A 21,447-nucleotide genomic window follows, 5' to 3' on the forward strand; every position below is an offset into this window, starting at 1 on the left:
AATCCGTAAGGTCTGAGTAACCTGAGCGTGTCACTGGTCAACTCTGCATTCAGAAACAGAAAGAAGCAAACTCTGGTCTTGACAATCACATCCAGGCCTGCCCTCGTGTAGTAAAAGTAGGTCAGCAAGAATTCCCTGTAAGGAATGTCCATCTGATATGTGACATTCTGCTGTATCTCATCCCTGTCTAATGGCAACAACAACCAGAAAATATTCAGGAGGCCTAGGAGGGTCAGTGCTCAAATTCATTGAGATGTGCTTGCCAAGCAATAGAGCAATCATTTTAAGTGCTCATTAAACATGTCCAGTCTGATTCGACCCAGGAATATTTGATTAACAAGAGGTACATATCACAGTCTGCAAGGCCCCAGTCTTGGGCAACTGCCAGAGCCTACAGAGCCGGGCTGGCTGGTGGGCTGGGGGAGAGATGCCTGTGCTACGGGCTTCCACTGCCTTCTCCCTGGGTAAATGCTGCCAATCATGAACTTGCTCAAGAAATTGTGTCACCTGGACCAAGTCTGATTCCCAGGGTTGAATGAGAAGGCTTCCCTGAGTGTAAAATAACATTGTGTCTATGTACTGCCCTTTTTGCACCACAATCTTCTTCTGAGAGGCATCAAGAGAGGCTCCAAGAAGTCCAGCCCCTATGATTAGCCTAGCCTAGGCCAATTCCTGGTATTAAAGAAATTCCAGCTGAATAGAGTGGGTATAAGTCTCCTCAGGGAATTTCAATCGGCCTCTAAAGGAGTTTAGGTCAAAGTACTCACACGAACAGACACAGCCAACACAATCTTGTGGTTACAGGCACCCGCAATGGGGTGAAATGAGAGCCATCACCTCCACCATTGAAGATGCCTTTCATTGTCCACCTAAAGTACTGGACTTTCCAAGTAGGTGACAAATGATCTTTCTACTACAGTTTAACCTCATCCTGGCTGGCTGCTTTCCACCCCTCACATCTGCTTTACATATCCTATCCTGAGCCACATCTCTGAGCAGCCCTTCAACTTGGGTTCCCGGTAATTCTCTACCTAAGCTCCTTACTGTTCCTTTTGTAGGAATTCTCTCCATCCGTGGTATCGTATGGAGGTCTGCGTACTTCCCTCTTCTGTTTGGTTCAGCATTCAAAGCACAATTTCTGGCACACAGGTGCTGGATAAAATCTGAATGTGTGCAATCCTCGTAAACTCTGCATGGCCTCCTTGTCTCCATGTTAGAGATGAGATGTATTGTCAAATGCTAAGACAGCCTACAGGTAGGGGCAGTGGTGGCACAGGACACAACGTCCTGAACAGGCAGTCACCTCACGTCACCTAAGTCCACCCTGAGGCCATGCCCAGTACACTGTGCATTACCCCTGCCAGTCATGCTCTATGGCTTCCTGGTACCCCTGAGACAATGGCCCCTTGATAGGCAAAAGCTCACAGCAGAGATGGAAAGTGGGCTTGCCCCATCCCCACCCCTCCCTTCTCTCTACCACACAGCCTCCTGAATACCCGTCTCTGTCAGAGCTCTATCTCACAAAGGGCTGTCACAATGAGTTTAGGTGATATACTGAAGAACATGTTTTTAAATAGTTATATTTTCACATTAAAAAGCTAAACAATCAAAATCTAGAGGAGGGGCTTCAAGATGGCTGACTAGAGGCATCTGGTACTTACCTCCTCTACAAAGAAGAACCAAAATAGCCAGGAAGAATCAGACTTCGAATAAATCATCTAAGAGAGAACATGCATTCAACAGAGAAGTGACAGAAAACACCTAAAGCAGGCAAGGAAAGGGAAGTCAGGCAAGGCAGCCGAGAGGTTCCCCAGCGTGGGGAAAGGGGAAGCAAGTGATCCCCAGCGGTCCACATTCCCACCATGCATTCCTGCAATCCCAGCCATGACAGAGCCCTAGACCCTCACAGGCCTTGAGGCTAACAGACAGAGCTTCCTGGAGATGAAGAGAAGGCATTGCTCCAGGGAGAGAGCTCATGATGGGTCCCACATACCCCTGGAGTCCAAGGCAGCTGCAAGAAGACACCATACTGAGAGCCCAATCCTCAGGAGACTGCATCCTGCTGGGGGCCCAACAATCCCTGCTTCTCCACATTTCTGGAACCCCACTAACATTCCTCACCACAACCATTGTAGCAGCTAGCTGCTGCTGCCAGGGATGAAGGGCAAGCCATTTGACAAAGACCCTGCTGCCCTCCAGCAGTGAAACCACTGCACGCTTTCACAAGCGCCAAAGACAAAGTGAGCAAAGTGTGCACTCCCCAGCCACTGCCATACAGCTACTGCCACTGAAAGCAACCCCACTCTCCCCAGCAGTAGGGCTGCAGTACAGCCATTGCTGCCTCCACCAGAGCATTCTGCCAGGGCCTTGGAATCACCCAGTCCCCGCCCAACACTGCTAGAGCCTGAATGCATCCCTGGGTGGACTGAAGTATGTCCTACCCAGTTTCTGAGTAAACCATCCTGGGGCCTGGGGACTGCCCAGCTCATTCCACCACTATTGGAACCTGAGCATTCCACTTGGGCATCTGAGGTCAGGCACACCCAACCTACCATTACCACCACATCTAGCACCCAATTGAGTACACATTTGGGCCTGAAGACTGGTTCACCCAGCCCTTCACAGCCACTGCCGACATCAGTGCAAACTGCTTGGGAGCCAGAGGGTTGTCTTGCCACTGCTGTTGCCATCACCCATATGATGCCTGCTGCCCAGGGGCCCAAGAATTCACCCACCCACCCAGCTCGCCACTGCCACTACCAGCATTTGAGCAAGCTATATGGAGGCCCCCCAAAACTAACCCATCTGACCCGCTGGTGATGGGTTTATACTGGTGCCGGTATAAACTGCACTGAGGCCCAAGGGCAGGCATACTCACCCCACTACTGCCACTACTGGGAAAAAGGACAGGCCAACCTGGTGTCCCTGTCCCCAGCAAAACTTCACTATAGCCTCCACCATACCCTAAGATACTGAGGAAATCACAGACACCACTGACATGATTCATAGCCAAAGAAATAATACCACAACTACACTACTACACACAATGAGAATCAAAGCTAAAGTGCCCTGCACAATCAACACCATAGACACACCCTCAGGAAAAACTCCTCTCCTACAACAGCAAATTAAGAAAACTAGTAAGAGACTGTTACACCAGATGTGCAGAGATTAACATAAGGACACAAGAAATGAAAAATCAAGGAAATATGACACCCATAAATGAACACAATAATTCTCCAGCAGTAGATTCCAATCAAAAAGAAATTTATGAAATCCCAAAAAAAGAATTCAAAATAATGATATTAAAACTCAGTGAACACTGGGCATGGTGGCTCTCACCTGTAATCCCAGACTTTGGGAGCCCCAGGCAGGAGGATTGCTTGAGGCTAGGAGTTCGAGACCAGTCTGAGCAACACAGCAAGACCACATCTCTATAAAAAATAAAAATAAAAATTAGCTGGGCATGGTGATGTGTGACTGTAGGCCCAGCTACTCAGGAGGTTGAGGTGGGAGGAATGCTTGAGCACAGGAACTGGAAGCTGCAGTGAGCTATGATCACACCACTACACTCCTGCCTGGGCAACAGAGCAAGATCCAGAAGCTCAGTGAGATACACAGGAATACAGAAAAACAATACAAAGAAATGAGAAATGCAATTCAGGATATGAATGAAACATTTTCCAAAAATACATTATAAAAAAGAACTAGAAATCAACTAGAACTAGAAATCAACTAGAACTAGAAATCAACTAGAAACTGTATAATTACATGGAAATTAAACAACATGCTCCTCAATGACCACTGGGTGAAGGAAGAAATTAAGGAGAAAACATAAAAATATCTTAAATAAAAATTGAAATAAAACATACCAAAACCTATGGGATACAGCAAAAGCAGTGCTAACAGGGAAGTCCATAGCAATAAACACCTACATCAAAAAAGTAGAAAAATTTCAAACAAGCAAAGGATGCACCTCAAGGATCTAGAAATCCAAGAAAAAACCAAATCCAAAATTAGTAAAAGGAAAGAAATAATAAACATTAGAGGAGAACTAAACTAAATAGGGGCCAAAAAACACACAAAAGGATCAATGAAACAAAAAATTAATTTTTTGAAAAACGAAAACTGATAGACTAGCTAGACTAACCAATAAAAAAAGGCAGAAGATCTAAATAAAATCTGAAATGAAAAAGGAGACATTACAAATGATAACACAGAAATACAAGAGATCACCAGAGACTATTATGAACTATATGCTATCAAACTGGAAAACCTAGAGGAAATGGATAAACACATAACCTACCATGATTGATCAGGAAGAAACAGAAAACTTGGACAGATCAATAAGAAGTAATGAGATTTAAAGAGTAATAAAAAGCCTCCTAACAACGAAAAGTCCAGGATTGGATGGCTTCACTGCCAAATTCTACCAAACTTTCAAAGAAGGACAATTCTTCTATCTATTCCAAAAAATTGAAAGAGAGAATTCTCTTCAACTCATTCTACCAGCATTATGCTGACACCAAAACCAGACAAGGACACAACAAAAAAGAAAACTATAGGCCGATATCCCTGATAGGCATAGATGCAAAAATCCTCAACAAAATACTAGTAAAGCAAATCCAACTGCACATCAAAAAGACAGTACACGATTAAGGGAATTTATCCCAAGGATGCAATGGGTCTTTCATCACATGCAAATCAATAAATGTGATTCATCACGTAAACAGAATGAAGGATAAAACCATATGATCATCTCAATAGAAGCAGAAAAAGCATTTGATAAAATTCAACATTCCTTCATGATTAAAACTCTCAACCAACTAGGCAAAGAAAGAAATACCACAATATTAATAAAGGCCATATATGACAAACCCACAGCTAACATAAATCTGAATGGGGAAAAGTGAAAGAAAGCCTTCCCTCTAAGAACTGCAACAAGACAAGAATGCCCACTGATATGGTTTGGCTGGGTCTCCACCCAAATCTCATCCTCAATTGTGGCTCCCATAATTCCCACATGTTGTGGGAGGGACTCAGTGGGAGATAACTGAATCATAGGCGCAGTTTCCCCCATACTGTTCTCATGGTAGTGAATAAGCCTCATGAGATCTGATGATTTTGTAAGGGGAAGCCCCTTTCACTTGGTTCTCATTTCTCTCTTGTCTGCCACAATGTAAGTAAGACATGCCTTTAATCGTCCCCCATGATTGTGAGGCCTCCCCAGCCATGTGGAACTGTGAGTCCATTAAACCTCTTTCACTTTAAAAATTACCCAGTCTTGGGTATGTCTTTATCAGCAGTGTGAAAACAAACTAATACAGTAAATTGGTACCAGTAAGTGGGGTGCTGCTATAAATATACCTGAAAATGTGGAAGCGACTTTGGATCTGGGTAACAGGCAGAGGTTGGAACGATTTGGAGAGCTCAGAAGAAGACAGGAAAATGTGGGTAAGTTTGGAACTTCCTAGACACTTGTTGAATGGCTTTGACCAAAATGTTGATCATGATATGGACAATGAAATCCAGGCTGGGATGGTCTCAGATGGAGATGAGAAACTTGTTGCGAACTGGAGTAAAGGTGACTCTTGCTATGTTTTAGCAAAGAGACTGGCAGCATTTTGCCCCTGATGTGTGGAACTTTGAACTTGAGGGAGATGATTTAGGGTATCTAGCGGAAGAAATTTCTAAGCACCAAAGCATTCAGGAAGTGACCTGGGTACTGTTAAGAACATTCAGTTTTAAAAAGTTTTAAAAGCATTCTCAGAGAAACAGAGAATAAAAGCAGAAAATTTGTGACCTGATGATGTGATAGAAAAGAAAAACCCGGGCTGGGCACAGTGGCTCACGCCTGTAATCCTAGCACTTTGGGAGGCTGAGGCAGGCGTATCATGAGGTCAGGAGATCGACACCATCCTGGCTAACATGGTGAAACCCCATCTCTACTAAAAACACAAAAAATTAGCCAAGCATGGTGGCGGGCGCCTGTAGTACCAGCTACTTAGGAGGCTGAGGCAGGAGAATGGTGTGAATCCATCCAGGAGGCAGAGCTTACAGTGAGCTGAGATCGCACCACTACACTCCTGCCTGGGCGACAGAGCAAGACTCCATCTCAAAAAAAAGAAAGAAAAGAAAAACCCATTTTCTGAGGAGAAATTCAAGCCAGGTGTGGAAATTTGCATAAGTAATGAACAGCCAAATGTTAATCACCAACTCAATGGGGAAAATGTCTCAAGGGCATGTCAGAGATCTGTGTGGCAGCCACTCCCATCACAGGCCCAGAGGCCTAGGAGGAAAAAAAAATGGTTTCAAGGGCTGGGCCCAGGGCCCCCCTTGCTGTGTGCAGCCTAGAGACTCAGTGCCCTGCATCCCAGCCACTCTAACCAAAGGTTACAAGCAGCCAGGGTATAGTTCAGGCCATGGCTTCAGAGGGTGCAAGCCCTAAGCCTTGGCAGCTTCCATGTGGTGTTGAGCCTGCAGGTACACAAATGTCAAGAACTGAGATTTGGGAACTTCCGCCTAGATTTCAGAGAATGTATGGAAATATCTGGATGTCCAGGCACTGGTATGCTGCAAGGATGGAGCCCTCATGGAGAACCTCTACTAGGGCAGTGTGAAAGGGAAATGTGGGTTGCAAGCCCCCACACACAGTCCCCACTGGGGCACTGCCTAGTGGAGCTGTGAGAAGAGGGCCACCATCCTCCCTGACTCCAGAATGGTATATCCAGGTGCACAGCTTGCACTGTGCACCTGGAAAAGCTGCAGACACTCAATGCCAGCTTATGAAAGCAGCCAGGAGGGGGGCTATACCCTGCAAAGCTAAAGGGACAGAGTTGCCAAAGGCAGTATCAGCACGACCTGGATGTGAGACATGGAGTCAAAGGAGATCATTTTGGAGCTTTAAGAATGGACTGACCCATTGGATTCTGGACTTGCATGGGGCCTTTAGCCCCTTTGTTTTGGCCAGTTTCTCCCATTTGGAATGGGTGTATTTATCCAATGCCTGTGCCCCCATTTTATCTAGAAAGTAACTAACTTGGTTTTGATTTTACAGGCTCACAGGTGGAAGGGAGCTGCCTTGTCTCAGATGAGACTTTGGACTGTGGACTTTTGAGTTAATGCTGAAATGAGTTAAGACGTTAGGGGACTGTTGGGAAGGCATGGGTGCTTTTGAAATGTGAGGACATGAGATTTGGGAGAGGCCAAGGGCGGAACGATATGGTTTGGCTGTGTCCCCACCAAATCTCATTTTGAATTGTAGCTCCCATAATTCTCATGTGTCATGGGAGGGACCCAGTGGGGGATAACTGAATCATGGGGGTGGTTTCCCCCATACTGTTCTTGTGGTAGTGAATAAGTCTCATGACATCTGATGGTTTTATAAGGGGAAACCTCTTTCGCTTGGTTCTCATTTCTCCCTTGTCTGCTGCCATGTAAGACGTGCCTTTCACCTTCTGCCATGATTGTGAGGCCTCCCTAGCTACATGGAACTGTGAGTCCATTACACCTCTTTTTCTTTAAAAATTAGCCAGTCTCAGGTATGTGTTTATCAGCAGCGTGAAAACAGACTAATACACCCACTTTCACCACTCCTGTTCAACACAGTACTGGAAGTCCCAGTCAGAGCAATCAGTCAAGAGAAAGAAATAAAAGGCATTCAAATTGGAAAAAAGTAAGTTAATTTGTCCTTTTTTGCAGATGATATGATTTTATACCTAGAAAAATCTAAAGGCTCCATTAGAAAATTTAGATCTGATAAATTCGGAAAAGTTATAGGATACAAAAATAAACATACAAAAATCAGTAGTGTTTCTATATACCAATAATGAACTAGTGGAGAAAGAAATAAAAAAGGCAGTCCCATTTAAAATAGCTATACAAAATAAAATACCTAGAAATCAATTTAATCAAAGAGGTCAAAGACCTTGCAAGAAAAACTACAAAACACTGACGAAAGAAGCTGAAGAGGACACGAACAAATTGAAAGATATACCATGTCCACAGATCAAAAGAATTAATGTCATTAAAATGACCATACTACTCAAAGCAATCTACAGATTCAATGCAATCACTATAAAAATGTCAATGTCATTTTACACAGAAACAGAAAAAACATCCTAAAACCATATGGAACCAAAAAACAGCACAAATAGCCAAAACAATCCTAATAAAAACAAACAAAGCTGAAGGGATCATACTGCCTGACTTCAAAGGATATTACAAGGCTATAGAAACCAAAATATCATGGTGTTGTTATAAAAACAGATACAGGCCAGGAGTGCTGGCTCACACCTGTAATCCCAGCACTTTGGGAGGCCAAGGCAGGTGGATCACCTGATACCAGGAGTTCAAGACCAGCCTGGCCAACATGGTGAAACCCCATCTCTACCAAAAATACAAAAATTAGCCGGGCTTGGTGGTGTGCACCTGTAATCCCAGCTAATCAGGGGGCTGAGGCAAGGAGAACTGCTTGAACCCAGGAGGCAGAGGGTGCAGTGAGCCAAGATAGTGCCACTTGTCAAGATAGTGGCTCTTGTCAGCCTGGGTGACAGAGCAAGACTCTGTCTCAAAAAACAAACAAACAACAACAACAAAACCCAGATACACAGAACGATGGAACAAAATCAACAACACAGAAATAAATCCATGTATTTACTGAGAACTGATTTTCAACAAAGGTACCAAGAACATGCATTAGGAAAAGGACACCCTCTCAATAAACGGTGCTGGGAAAATTAGAGATCCATACGCAGATGAATGAAACTGAAGTCCTTTCTCTCATCACACACAAAAATCAACTCAAGATGGATTAAACACTCAAACATAAGACCTGAGACTATAAAACTATTAGAAGAAAACACTGGGAGTACACTTCAAGACACTGATCTAGGCAATGATTTTATGGCTAAGACCTCAAAAGCATAGGCAACAAAACCAAAAACTGACAAAAGGGACTCTATTAAACTGAAAAGCTTCTGCGCGGCATAGGAAACAATCAACAGAGTGAAGACACAACCTGTTGAATGGGAGAAAATATGTGCAAACTAGCCATCGAACAAGGGACTAATATACAGAATATGTAAGAAACTCAAACAACATTAAAAACACAAACAATCCCATTAAAAACTGGGCAAAGGACACAACCAGACAGTTCTCAAAAAAAGACATATAAATGACCAACAGCTGCCTGAAAAACTGGTCAGCATCACTAATCATCAGGGAATAACAGATGCTGGTGAAGATGCAGAGAAAAGGAAACTCTTACGTATTGTTGGTGGGAATGTAAATTAGTACAGCCAGTATGAAAAATAGTATGGGAATTCTTCAAAAAACTAAAAATAGAACTATTATATAATACAGCAATCTCACAACAGAGTATTTCCCCAGCGGAAAATAAATTAGTATTATCAAACAGATATCTGTACTCCCATGTTTATCGTAGCACTATTCGCAAAAGATATGGAATCAGTTTAAGTGTCCATCAATGGACAAACAGGTAAAGAATTTGTGACATACATACACAATGAAATACTATTCAGCCATACAAAAAGAATGAAATCATGTCATCTGTAGCAACATGGATGGAGGTCATTATGTTAAGTGAAATAAGCCAGACACAGAAAGACAAATATTACCTGTTCTCACTCACATGTGGGAGCTAAAAAATGTGATCTCATGGAGGTAGAAAGTAGAATTATAGGTACCAGAGGCTGGGAAGGGTGTGCATGGAGCGAGGAGTGGGGGATAAAGAGAGGTTGGTTAATGGGTACAAAAATACAGTTAGATAGTCACAATAAGTTCTAAAGCTCAATAACAACAGAGTAGGGTGACTACAGTTAACAATATATTATGTACTTCAAAATAACTAGGAGAGGTTTAAAATGTTTCCTGACACATAAACATTATAAATATTCACAGTGAGGGACACCCCAAATACCCTGACTTGATCATTACATCGTCTATGCATGTAACAAAATATCAGAGGTACCCCATAAATATGTACAAATAAACTAAAAAAAGAAAACCAATCAAATGTGATCTCAGATACTACACAATGATATAAAAATTTGAGTCTGTTCTTTAGAAAATGATTAAGCAAACAGCAGCAAGGGAAGTACATAGAGTGAGGACTGAGTGTGGACTGGGGATCTGGGGAACATTCTCCAGAACGGCTCAGCTGGCCCACAAGGTCAAGGACACTGCAGTGAGGTGAAGGCCTGGGCAAGATGCATGGGGGTTTCATGGGGGCTGCATTCCAGTGTCCGTCTTTGTATAAGCATGTCACCTGTGGGACTCAAACTGCCTCAAACTTCTCCAAGCACTCAATTAAACAGATTTTTTTCCTAGGGAGGACATTCTGCTGCTTCTAAAAATACAAGATATTCTACACATTGCTATCATTACAAACTGTGATAGGTGCTATGAAGAAAAAGAATAACAAAATCCAAATGGGTGATAAAATTTAGATTAAGGGGAGGGTGTCAAGGGTAAGCGCCTCTAAAGAAGCTAAGAACTGAAGGAGAAATGAGTTAGGAATTTTAGCCATTCATGCAAAAAAGGGATAAGATTGGGAGACGCCTGTCGGACAGAACAGCATGTGCAAAGGTACGCAGGTAGGAATTTGGCTTGTTTGAAAATCGTCAAGGTAGTCACCATACCTAGATCATCATGACCAAGGGGATATTGCACAGGATCAGGTTCCAAGTGGCCAGGCCCAGGTCACCTTAGATCTGACAGCTAAAGGTAGTGTAATCAGAAACACTGAAGAATTGAAAACAGAAGCATTAGGATTCTATTTACTGGCTGCTGGGTGCTAGACGGTTTGTGATAGATTCTTGAGAAGCTACTGCAGGAGTTTAGGAGGCCTGGGCCTGGGAAGTGGCTGGGATGAAGAGGGATGAACAATGGGCTGGGCATCAAGTGTCTAGCAGAACACCATGCAAACATTCACTCAACATATACTGACAACCTCCAGGGCTCCATTCCATCACTGGCTCTGCAGATTTAGGGGTAAACAAAGCATGGCTCTACACTCGTGGAGGTTATATGCGGGGTGAAGGCACAACAGAAAAAAATTCATGAAAACCCAGGCAGTGATAAGTGAGATCTTGAAAAATAAAAGGAAAAGGTGTCTTTGGACCCCTTAGGACGTTAATTGGAGGTGACAAATTTCATGAAATCCCTTGGTAACAGAGGCTCAACAAATGATATCCATTAACATTGTACTATCAATACAAAATAAGTATTGGGTGAAGACTTCGCCATTGTAATTGCTTAAATATCCCAATATGCTTCTTTTATTAACTCTTTAAGGGGATCAAATCCAGCTGCCCATTTTGAAGAGAGGCAAGCCACCACAGACCCAGCAGCCTCATAAACATCCCATCCAACCTACCTGCTTCCTTCTCTGAAAATGGAGCCTGGTTTTTAAAGTCAGTATGCTTGCAATACACACTGAGACACTCTGTAATAAAATCTAGATGGAATACTTAGGAGGCAGGATTAAAGGTTTATTTTTTACCTCTTTTCAGCCTCTAAATTTATGCCAGCAAGAGATGAACTGCAGAAGCATAAAGCAGACTGCAGTGACTGGCTAATATGCTGACCACAGCTGGGGTCTAAGAGTCAGCAGAGGCCGGGCGCGGTGGCTCAAGCCTGTAATCCCAGCACTTTGGGAGGCCGAGACGGGCGGATCACGAGGTCAGGAGATCGAGACCATACTGGCTAATACGGTGAAACCCCGTCTCTACTAAAAAATACAAAAAACTAGCCGGGCGAGGTGGCGGGCGCCTGTAGTCCCAGCTACTCGGGAGGCTGAGGCAGGAGAATGGCGTGAACCCGGGAGGCGGAGCTTGCAGTGAGCTGAGATCCGGCCACTGCACTCCAGCCCCGGCGACAGAGTGAGACTCCGTCTCAAAAAAAAAGAGTCAGCAGAAAAAGTCTCCTGACAGCGACAACGGGGATTTCAGGTAGCATAAAGTATGTCCACATTGTGGCCTCCTTTAATCTCAAGAGTATGTCTGCTATTCTGAAGATGCGATTTTACATGTCACTGCCTAAAACTGGGTTCAAACAGCAGGATCATTTAATAAATACTCCAATAAAAAAAAAACTGACTTCTCAAAAACAGTTATCTTCCACAGGGGGCCTGCCCTCCCTTCCTCAGTCCCACTGAACTGGTTCATGCCTAACCACCTTATACAGCATGCTAACTATCTTCATTACAAAGGGGTACACTTTGCAAGAGAATTTCATGTTGACAGGTTAACCAGGAAGTTCTGTGAGTAATCAAATGTTCTAAATGTTCTAAAGGCTCACTCCACTCAGATTCTCTCCAATGACCCTAGTAAGCATCCCGGAACTCATTGGACACAGTAAGTGTCCACTCACAAACAGCACACAGTAAAAATGTATGCAAGAAGGGGCTGGGCACAGTGGCCCACCTGTAATCTCAGCACTTTGAGGCCAAGGTGGGTGGATCACAAGGTCAGGAGCTTGAGACCAGCCTGACCAACATAGTGAAACCCCATCTCTACTGAAAATACAAAAATTAGCTAGGTGTGGTGGCATGCACCTGTAATCCCAGCTATTCAGGAGGCTGAGGAAGGAGAATTGCTTAAATCCAGGAGGCGGAGGCTGCAGTGAGCCAAGATTGTGCCATGGCACTCTAGCCTGGGTGACAGAGTGAGACTCTTTTTTTTTTTTTTTTTTTTTTTTTTTTGAGACGGAGTCTCGCTCTGTCGCCCAGGCTGGGGTGCAGTGGCCGGATCTCAGCTCACTGCAAGCTCCGCCTCCCGGGTTCACGCCATTCTCCTGCCTCAGCCTCCCACGTAGCTGGGACTATAGGCGCCCACCACCTCGCCCGGCTAGTTTTTTGTATTTTTTAGTAGAGACGGGGTTTCACCATGTTAGCCAGTATGGTCTCGATCTCCTGACCTCATGATCCGCCCGTCTCGGCCTCCCAAAGTGCTGGGATTACAGGCTTGAGCCACCGCGCCCGGCGAGACTCTGTCTTTTTAAAAAAAAAAAAAAAAAAAAAAGTATGCGAGAAGGAAAAAATAACATATGGTTCTCCATTGTTCAGCAATAAATAATAAAGCTACCATTAAATGCACTATCCTGGCCCAATCAACCTAACATCACCAGGATTCAATGAAGTTTGACAAGAGTCAGGTTTGCTGGCTCAGTGTAATAGGTGAGCTGCCCCATGGCTCCATGCAAACATTAATCCCAAGACTCGGAACAACCCTGAAGGTTATATTATTACCCTACCTTTTTTTTCTGTTTTTTTTTTTTTTTTTTTTTGAGACAGAGTTTTGCTCTTGTTGCCTAGGCTGGAGTGCAATGGCATGATCTCAGTTCACTGCAACCTCCGCCTCCTGGGTTCAAGCGATTCTCCTGCCTCAGCCTCCCAAGTAGCTGGGATTGCAGGTGCGCACTAACACGCCTGGCTATTTTTTGTATTTTTAGTAGAGATGGGGTTTCGTCATGTTGGCCAGACTGGTCTCAAACTCCTGACCTCTGGTGATCTGCCCACCTCGGCCTCCCAAAGTGCTGGGATTACAGGTGTGAGTCACCCTGCCTGGCTTACCCTACTTTTACTGGTAACTAAATTAAAGTTCAGAGATGTCCTTTTTCAAAATCACATGGCTAGTAAGTCATCATCCATGTTAACTCCAAAACCCTTACAAAGTTCAAAATACCCACAATCCAAGCCAAGATGATAGCCTTTCCTCTAGACTTTTTAAGGTGGTGGTTTGCAAACGGTTTTTTTTTAACTATAGGAAGAAGTTTCCTTTAAATAAAATGTGACTGAAATCCATGAACGAACAGGTACATATTTAAGGCATAAGATGTCCTCCTTCAGAACTGCCCTTGGCTACTAGCTACTAGGGCAAGGCAACATGTACTACTGAGTGTTTTTTAACACGTTTAATTCAACTTAAGCAAACAGGCCATCTGCAGCTGCACCTTCTCACTTTTCTCCATGCTTAGACACTGATCAGCTCCTTTGGAAGGTGTAAAAATGGGCAGCAATGGTTTACCACTGCATAGTTCTAGCACTGCAGCATTACTGGCCAAAGGGACAGCAAAAGAAAAGAAATGGAGGTTGGATGGGAAAAAATATTTTGTGAAAGGTATTCCTATTTTTAATGCAAAATTAAGTGGAAAAATAATATAATTAGATTACAAATATGCCTAAGAACAGATGAATGTCTTAAGAAGGTTTGCCAGAGTTTACTTTTAGTTTTAAAAAATAAGGTGACCTGAATGAAAACATATGTGTAGTCAGTACATTAAAATGGCATATAATGTAACTGTTGATTTCAGAGTATCTAGGAGGCCTGAGACAGCAGATTTTGTCACTTGTTCAAATCCTCCCAGCTGAATCTATGTTGTGTTTGGCCATATGCCAAAAACATGGGGAAAAGGTTCACCCTTGCAAAGAACTTTCATGGCCATAACTGTATGGTAAAGGGGTTGGCCAGAGTCAATGTCTGGGCTGTGAGAGGAGCATTGCCTGGGAGCAAGCGCACTGCATCAGATACACTCTGCTGGTTCCTAGGTCATACCCTGGCAGCCAGTGTGCTGCTGGTGGGCTAAAGTGACCACACTACAGGTGAGCAGATGTTGTTGGATGGCTGATTCACTTCCCAAGCCCTCCTTTCCCTAGCTGCCTTCCAGCTAGAGGTGGCCTGTGATCCAGTTCTGGCCAGGGAGATGTAAGCAGATTTCAGGCGGCCAGGTGGGACTTCTGGGAAAACTTTTGCCTTCCTGCTGAAAATGGTGACTCTCAGCTAACAGACCTCTTAATCCTTGATCATTCCTCTAATTCCTGCCAAGGCCACAACCACAATGCCTGAAGGTCCAGCTCTCATCGTGAGACCATCTGTCAAGTAGGAGGTAGCACAGAGAGTAAAGAGCTTGAGTCCCTGGCAACATCTGTTGCAGGGAGCCGAAGGCCCATGGGACGTGACCAACTCAGCATCCCACTGGAGGCTATATGATCAAAGAGCAAACCGTTTATCATGAATGCAGGATATGAGCAAACTCACGACTGCTCCTGCCGACTGCTCCTGTTGACAGAAGGTTTGGTGGAGGCAATCACTTCCTGGAGTCGAGATTAGCTACTGCGACATCTAGAGCCTGTTGTTTGAGGAATGCAGTCTTGCAAGCCTACTCTAGACTGAGCAGCTGACCACTTCTTCCACCCCCCTTCTCACTATCTGTTTTGCCTAATAAATACGGAGGGCTGTGTAAAGCTCAGGGCCCTTGTCCACTAGAGCCAAGGTGCTCCCGACCCCTTTTTCCAAATAAAAACTTTTGTCTCTTGTCTTTTATTCCTGCATTTGCCCCTTGTTCAGTCCCCCTAGGTCCATGCAGGTTACACAGTGGTACCCCGAACAGCCACAGAATTGGGTACACTACAATCTGTGAGCAAGTCAGCCCTGGACCACCCACCTCCAGACACCTTGTCAACAGAACCACATAAATCCATAATTATTTAAGTCACCATATTTAGCTTTTTGTTACCTTCAGTCAAATGCATTCCTAATTGTGGCAACAGACTCTCCTGTGCCTGAGATTTCTTCTGCCTTAAAAATGGTTTTCTGGAAAAAATGGAATTTTCTCCTAGAAATCACTTCCCCCTACACACACTCAAAATTGCCTTACCAGAAAAACATAACTGCCACATACCTCTTATGGTCCCAGAACAGATTATAGAAATGTATTGAGAACTCTGATGTCTTTTCAAAAAAAAGAGTATGAACATGTAAGGCGTAAGAACACAAAAGCCTCAAGGTAATAAATAACATTTTTCAGTGGCACTCTACCTTAGAAATGTTGCTTGAATGACTCATGGAATGTCCCAAAGTCTTCTCATTCTGCAAGAAAATCAAACAGGTTTTAATTATCAATCTTTGATTAAAATATGCAAAGAATAAGTAATTGATCATAACAACCCTACTGACAAATCATTCCCTGAACTAGAATTTGCAAAGCACAACCTACTATATACTAGATCTATGTAGCCAGGCAGTAAATATTGCACATTTGGGCAAAATGAATAAAACAATAGTCCCTGTCCTAAAGGATTTAACTTTTTATTTAAAAGATTTAAATTTTTGTATTATCAGGAAAAAATAAGAGTTTAGAATTCGCTGTCAAAATAAGATAGTATTAAGTGTCTTAAGTCACACTTCATGTTGAGGTTCAGATGGTGATAAGTGTCTTAAGACACATGTCAAGTGGAGAGGCTGCATGCTCAGTTGTATGTGACACAGTCCACATTATGAGGAGCCACTGTGAAAGAGCGAAAAAAGTGGGACAGCTGAACAGCCCTGGGGTGCCTGGCTAACAAAGTGCTGAATACTCAATAGGGACATCACACAGCTCACATCTCCTTCAACTCAGTTTCTCCTCCTGGAGCAGGGAAATCTGGGAGCCACGCTAGCCTCCTTCCTCTCATGCCCCTCCACATTCAGTCACATAGTCTTGTATCAAATTCTTCCTCCTCTCAATCACAACTCATTTTCATTTTTATTGTCAATGCTTTAGTTTAGATTCTCTTCATTTCTCAGCTAGAATTCTTGAAGAATAACGTCCCACCTGGCCTTTTTACCTTTAGGTTGACCTCCCTGATACACAACTATCATAGGCTACACTGTGTATTCCCCTCCCTTCTGTGAAAATTTAGATGTTGATGTCCTAAACTTGTTCCTCAGAACATAATTATTTGGAATAGGGCCTTTAAAGATGTAATTAAGTTTACATGACATCAATAGTAGTCCCAGCTACTCAGGAGGTGATTCTAATCCTAGTGGACTCTAATCCAATAGGACTGGTGTCCTTGTAAGAAGAGGAGATTATGACACAGACACACACAGATAAAAGACAATGTGAACACAGAGGGAGAAGACAGTCATCTACAAGCCAAGGAGAAACCAGCCCTGCTGCCACCTTGATCTTGGACTTCCAACCTCCAGACTATAAGAAAATAAATTTCTGTTGTTTAAGCCACCTTCTGTATGGCACTTTGTTATGGTAACCCTCAAACAACGATGATCATCTTCCATCCTACAACTTTCTTTAAAAAAAAAAAAGTGAACATTCTAAACATAAATCTGATTTTTAAAAATAAAGCCATTTTCCTGCATCTACTCATTCTTGCTCTAAACCCAAATGAGTAACAAAAACTACTGCCTAAAGAAGAGAAGATCTTACTTGTATTTCCTTACTCTATTCCCTAAGCTGGGAGTGCAGTGGTATGACCATGGTTCACTGCAGCCTTGACCTCTTGGGCTCAAGTGATCCTCCTGCCTCAGCCTCCCGAGGAACTGGGACTATTAAATATTTTTTAGTATTTTAGTATCCCGCCTGACTAAATATTTTGTGTAGAGACAGGGATCACTCTGTCGCCCAGGCTAGAGTGTAGTGGCACAATCACAATCATGGCTCACTGAAGCCTCAACCTCCTGGGCTCAAGTGATCCTCCCGCCTCAGCCTCCTGAGTAGCTAGGACTACAGGTATGTGCTACCATGTCTAAGTATTTTTTGTAGAGACAGGGTCTCGCTATGCTGCCCAGGCTGGTCTTGAACTCCTGGCCTCAAGTAATTCTCCCATCTGAGCTTCTCAAAGGACTAGAATTATAGGCGTGAGCCACCATACTTGACCTGTTTCTTCATCTTAAGGCAGTCAATTAGTAAATTATAAAGTATGCTCAAATTGGTGTTGGGAGAATGTCACCAAAGAATGCTTCTAAAAGACCAAGTTTCACTCTGGGAGGCCGAGGCGGGCAGACTGCCCGAGGTCAGGAGTTCGAGACCAGCCTGACCAACATGGTGAAACCCCGTCTCTACTAAAAATACAAAAATTAGCCAGACATGGTGGCACGCACCTATAATCCCAGCTACTTAGGAGGCTGAGACAGGAGAATCGCCTGAAACTGGGAGGCGGAGGTTGCAGTGAGCTGAGATAGCGCCACTGTACTGCACTCCAGCCTGGGCAACAGAGCGAGACTCCTTCTCAAAAAAGAGAAAAAAAAAGGACCAAGTTTAACTAGCAATTTAATTCAATCATGTTATTCACAGGGAATGAAAGCCCCCTGTCCAGAGAACAAGTAATCTGAGTTTCATTCAGTAGTCAAGAATGTACTTATAGGTAAACACAGGGCACTGCTGTGAGTCTCAAGTTTAAGGCCAAGCTACTGGTGACCTACTATTAACTTTTAGTGTAGTCTACTAAGTTAAAACAAAGATACCATAGGCCTTGGATTATCTATACAGAAAGCCAATTATAACCACTGCCACATTACTTACTATCTCACAAGGAATGGCTGGTTTGACACCATCTGGAAATCTACAGAGAAATACTAAGAGAAGCGATAAATCATATCCTCAGACCTTTTTGACATTAATTATTCAACAGAGAATGGATATTTGGGTGGGGGAGACCTACCTGCTAAGTCAACATTATAAATCCAGATTGAGAGCTAAAGCTGTTCCTTACCCTTTAAGAAATAAATTTGATAATGCAAGCTTTTATTTTGTTTTCTTGTTAGAACAATTCATATTTTACATTGGTAAAACCAAATAAGTAACAAGCCCCAGAAAACACAGATGTTGTAAAGCCTGAAACCTGTCAATATTTGACAAGATCCACTACTTGGTAGGATCTCAACAGTTCAGTTCCAGCAGATCATCTTTTATTTTCCCACAATAAACACTGCTTTTTTTTTTTTTTGAGACAGAGTCTCACTCTGTTGCCCAGGCTGGAGTACAGTGGTGCGATACCGGCTCACTGCATGCTCCGCCTCTTGGGTTCACGCTGTTCTCCTGCCTCAGCCTCCCAAGTAGCTGGGACTACAGGCGCCCGCAACCACGCGCAGCTAATTTCTTGTATTGTTAGTAGAGACGGGGTTTCACCGTGGTAGCCAGGATGGTCTCGATCTCCTGACCTCGTGATTCGCCCGCCTCGGCCTCCCAAAGTGCTGGGATTACAGGCGTGAGCCACTGCACCCAGCCTAAACATTGCTCTTTAAATGTCCATTTATTTGGACTTAAAATATATAGTTCAGGACAACAGAGATATTTTCCAGAAAGCAAATCCCAAGACTCATTCAAATCAGTCATTCTTTCCACACTTATTTACTATGCAACTACTATATGCAAACAAACTGTGTCAGGCACAGAATATGGACAAAAATCTCACTCCTAACCATGTGCCAATGATAATATTGAGAATCCCTTATGTGAAATGCTTGGAACCAGAAGTGTTTCATATTTCTGAGTTTTTTGAACTTTGGAATATTTGCATTATACTTACTGGTGGAGCATCCCAAATCCGAGAATTCAAAATCTGAAAGGTGACAATGAGCATTTACTTTGAGTGTCATGCTGGCATTCCAAAGTTTCAGATTTTGAAGTATGCTGGATTTCGAGTTTTTGGATTAGGGATGCTCAATGTGTATTACCACTGAACTCCTCTGAAAAAGTGTTTTGGTGAGAAACGTCCAACTAGGGAAGAGCTTAGGAACGACATAAAAGAAGCACATACAAGTATGACACCACTCTGCCCTATAGTCAGAATGGTATCTTGGTTCTGAATGAGAAGTAAAGTTTGCCAAGCAATGATGTAAAGAAGTGGAATTAGACATACCAAAGAGAAAAAAGTTCCAGTTCAAGCCCAAACTAAGCTTCAATGCCCAAGTAATAAAAATCCTGGCAAATTATTTACAGCTCTTTAACACATTCAGTCACTGCTTACTGGATACCACCATCTTGTGACCCCAGGAGAGATGGAAGCCTCACTGAACCTTCCTTCCTTCCAAAGAAAAGGTACTAGGAGATGTCACACACTTCCCTGGCTTTCATCTCCACATCCCTGTGGTGGGCTCTTTACATCTACATTAAACATGAGAGCTCCTCAGAACACAGCCCCATGCCCTCTAGATTTCATCTGTTTTCTCCTTAGCCAGTGCTTCTCCAACTCTGGACACTTAATCATTTAGGGATCTGATAAATGTAGATTGTGGTTTGTTAGATCTAGGGTGGATTGAGATTTCTGCATTTCCAAAAAGCTCCCAGGTGACTCCCATGCTGCTGTCCCCAGACCACAGTTTGGGGTGCAAGTTTTTATTCCAAATCCTGAACCAGAAAAATCAATAAAGGCTATGAGTTTCGTTTGTTTGTTTTTAAGACAAGGTTTCTCCATGTTGTCCAGGCTGGAGGGCAGTGGCTATTCATGGGTACCATCATGTCATACTACAGTCTCTAATTCCTGGGCTCAAGTGATCCTCCCATCTCAACCTACCAAGTAGCTGAGACTACAGGCATACTACTACATCCAATTTATGACTCACGTTTTAAAAAGCAAATCATGACTATTTTAAAAGTAAATTCCTATGTAAAAGATGGCTATGAGCCCACAATAGAGTTAGAAGAAATAAATCAATCAGGCAACACAGCGATACAGATTGGGAAAGACTGAGTCTGAGGGTGTGAGAAAACAAAGTTTTCTTAATGTAAGAAGTTACCAGATCACAAAGAGAAGCTATGCTGAAGAATAAGGCACACTTTACAATTTAATCAGTGCTGTCAATGATGTTTTGCAAGTCCATATGTGGCTCCAACAGAATGTACTTGTGGATAGAGTCAAGGCATAAAACTCACATAAACCAAATACACCCTGGAAAGTAGAAACCAATAATTATCAAGAAGACAATGAGGTGAGATGCCTAAGCAACTTTTTGGGATTCTGTATGAAAGAGTCAAACAATAGGACTTCATTATGTGGGGTTTTCCTGAAACTCTGACCAGGACTGGTCCTTAAAAAACAAACAAAATATGTGGGCAATGAACACTGCTAACTGCATACTCAATACCCATCTCCCTTTGTCCCCACCAAAAGAACCCTGACTTTGTCCTGAGCAGCAACAAACTCAGTTAGAAGTTCTCATTTTCCCACACTACTTTGCAGTTAAGGAAAAATATTAAATATACAAAAAGTTCTTTTGAAAGAAATTAACTAAAGATTTTCTGGGAAAACATTTTGCTTTCCTGATATTGCCATTGCCCATTTCTCTGGAATTCCTCCTCCCTCAACCAGCCTGGAAAATAGATGTAATACCAGGAAGTAAAGCAATTCACTTTGGGACTATGAAGAAATTACTAGAAGTCTGAAAACTTTTGGTCTCAGGTCCCCTTTACCTTGTAAAAAATGATTAAGGGCCAGCCATGATGACTTACACCTGTAATCCCAGCACTTGGGAGGCCGAGGTGGGAGGACCACCTGAGGTCAGGAGTCCGAGACCAGCCTGGCCAACATGGTGAAACACCATCTCTACTAGAAATACAAAAATTAGCTGGGTGTGGTGGTGTATGCCTGTAATGCCAGCAACTTGGGAGGCTGAGGCAGGAGAATCACTTGAACCTGAAAGGCGG

The 21,447-nt window shown here is 43.2% G+C and overlaps 1 protein-coding gene across 8 annotated transcripts in view; it reads right to left on the reverse strand.

The window, feature by feature from the left end:
- MARCHF8 (membrane associated ring-CH-type finger 8) overlaps positions 1-21,447 on the reverse strand; it is a 150,023-nt gene that overhangs the window by 30,280 nt on the left and 98,296 nt on the right. For all 8 annotated transcript variants that reach the window (XM_030940057.1, XM_030940059.1, XM_010383400.2 and 5 more), the window contains one exon: positions 15,840-15,890. In XM_030940057.1, coding sequence (XP_030795917.1) covers positions 15,840-15,890 — 51 coding nt within the window. The remainder of the gene's footprint in view (positions 1-15,839; positions 15,891-21,447) is intronic.

This window comes from Rhinopithecus roxellana, chromosome 11 (genome assembly GCF_007565055.1).
Source record: "Rhinopithecus roxellana isolate Shanxi Qingling chromosome 11, ASM756505v1, whole genome shotgun sequence".
NCBI lineage: Eukaryota > Metazoa > Chordata > Mammalia > Primates > Cercopithecidae > Rhinopithecus > Rhinopithecus roxellana.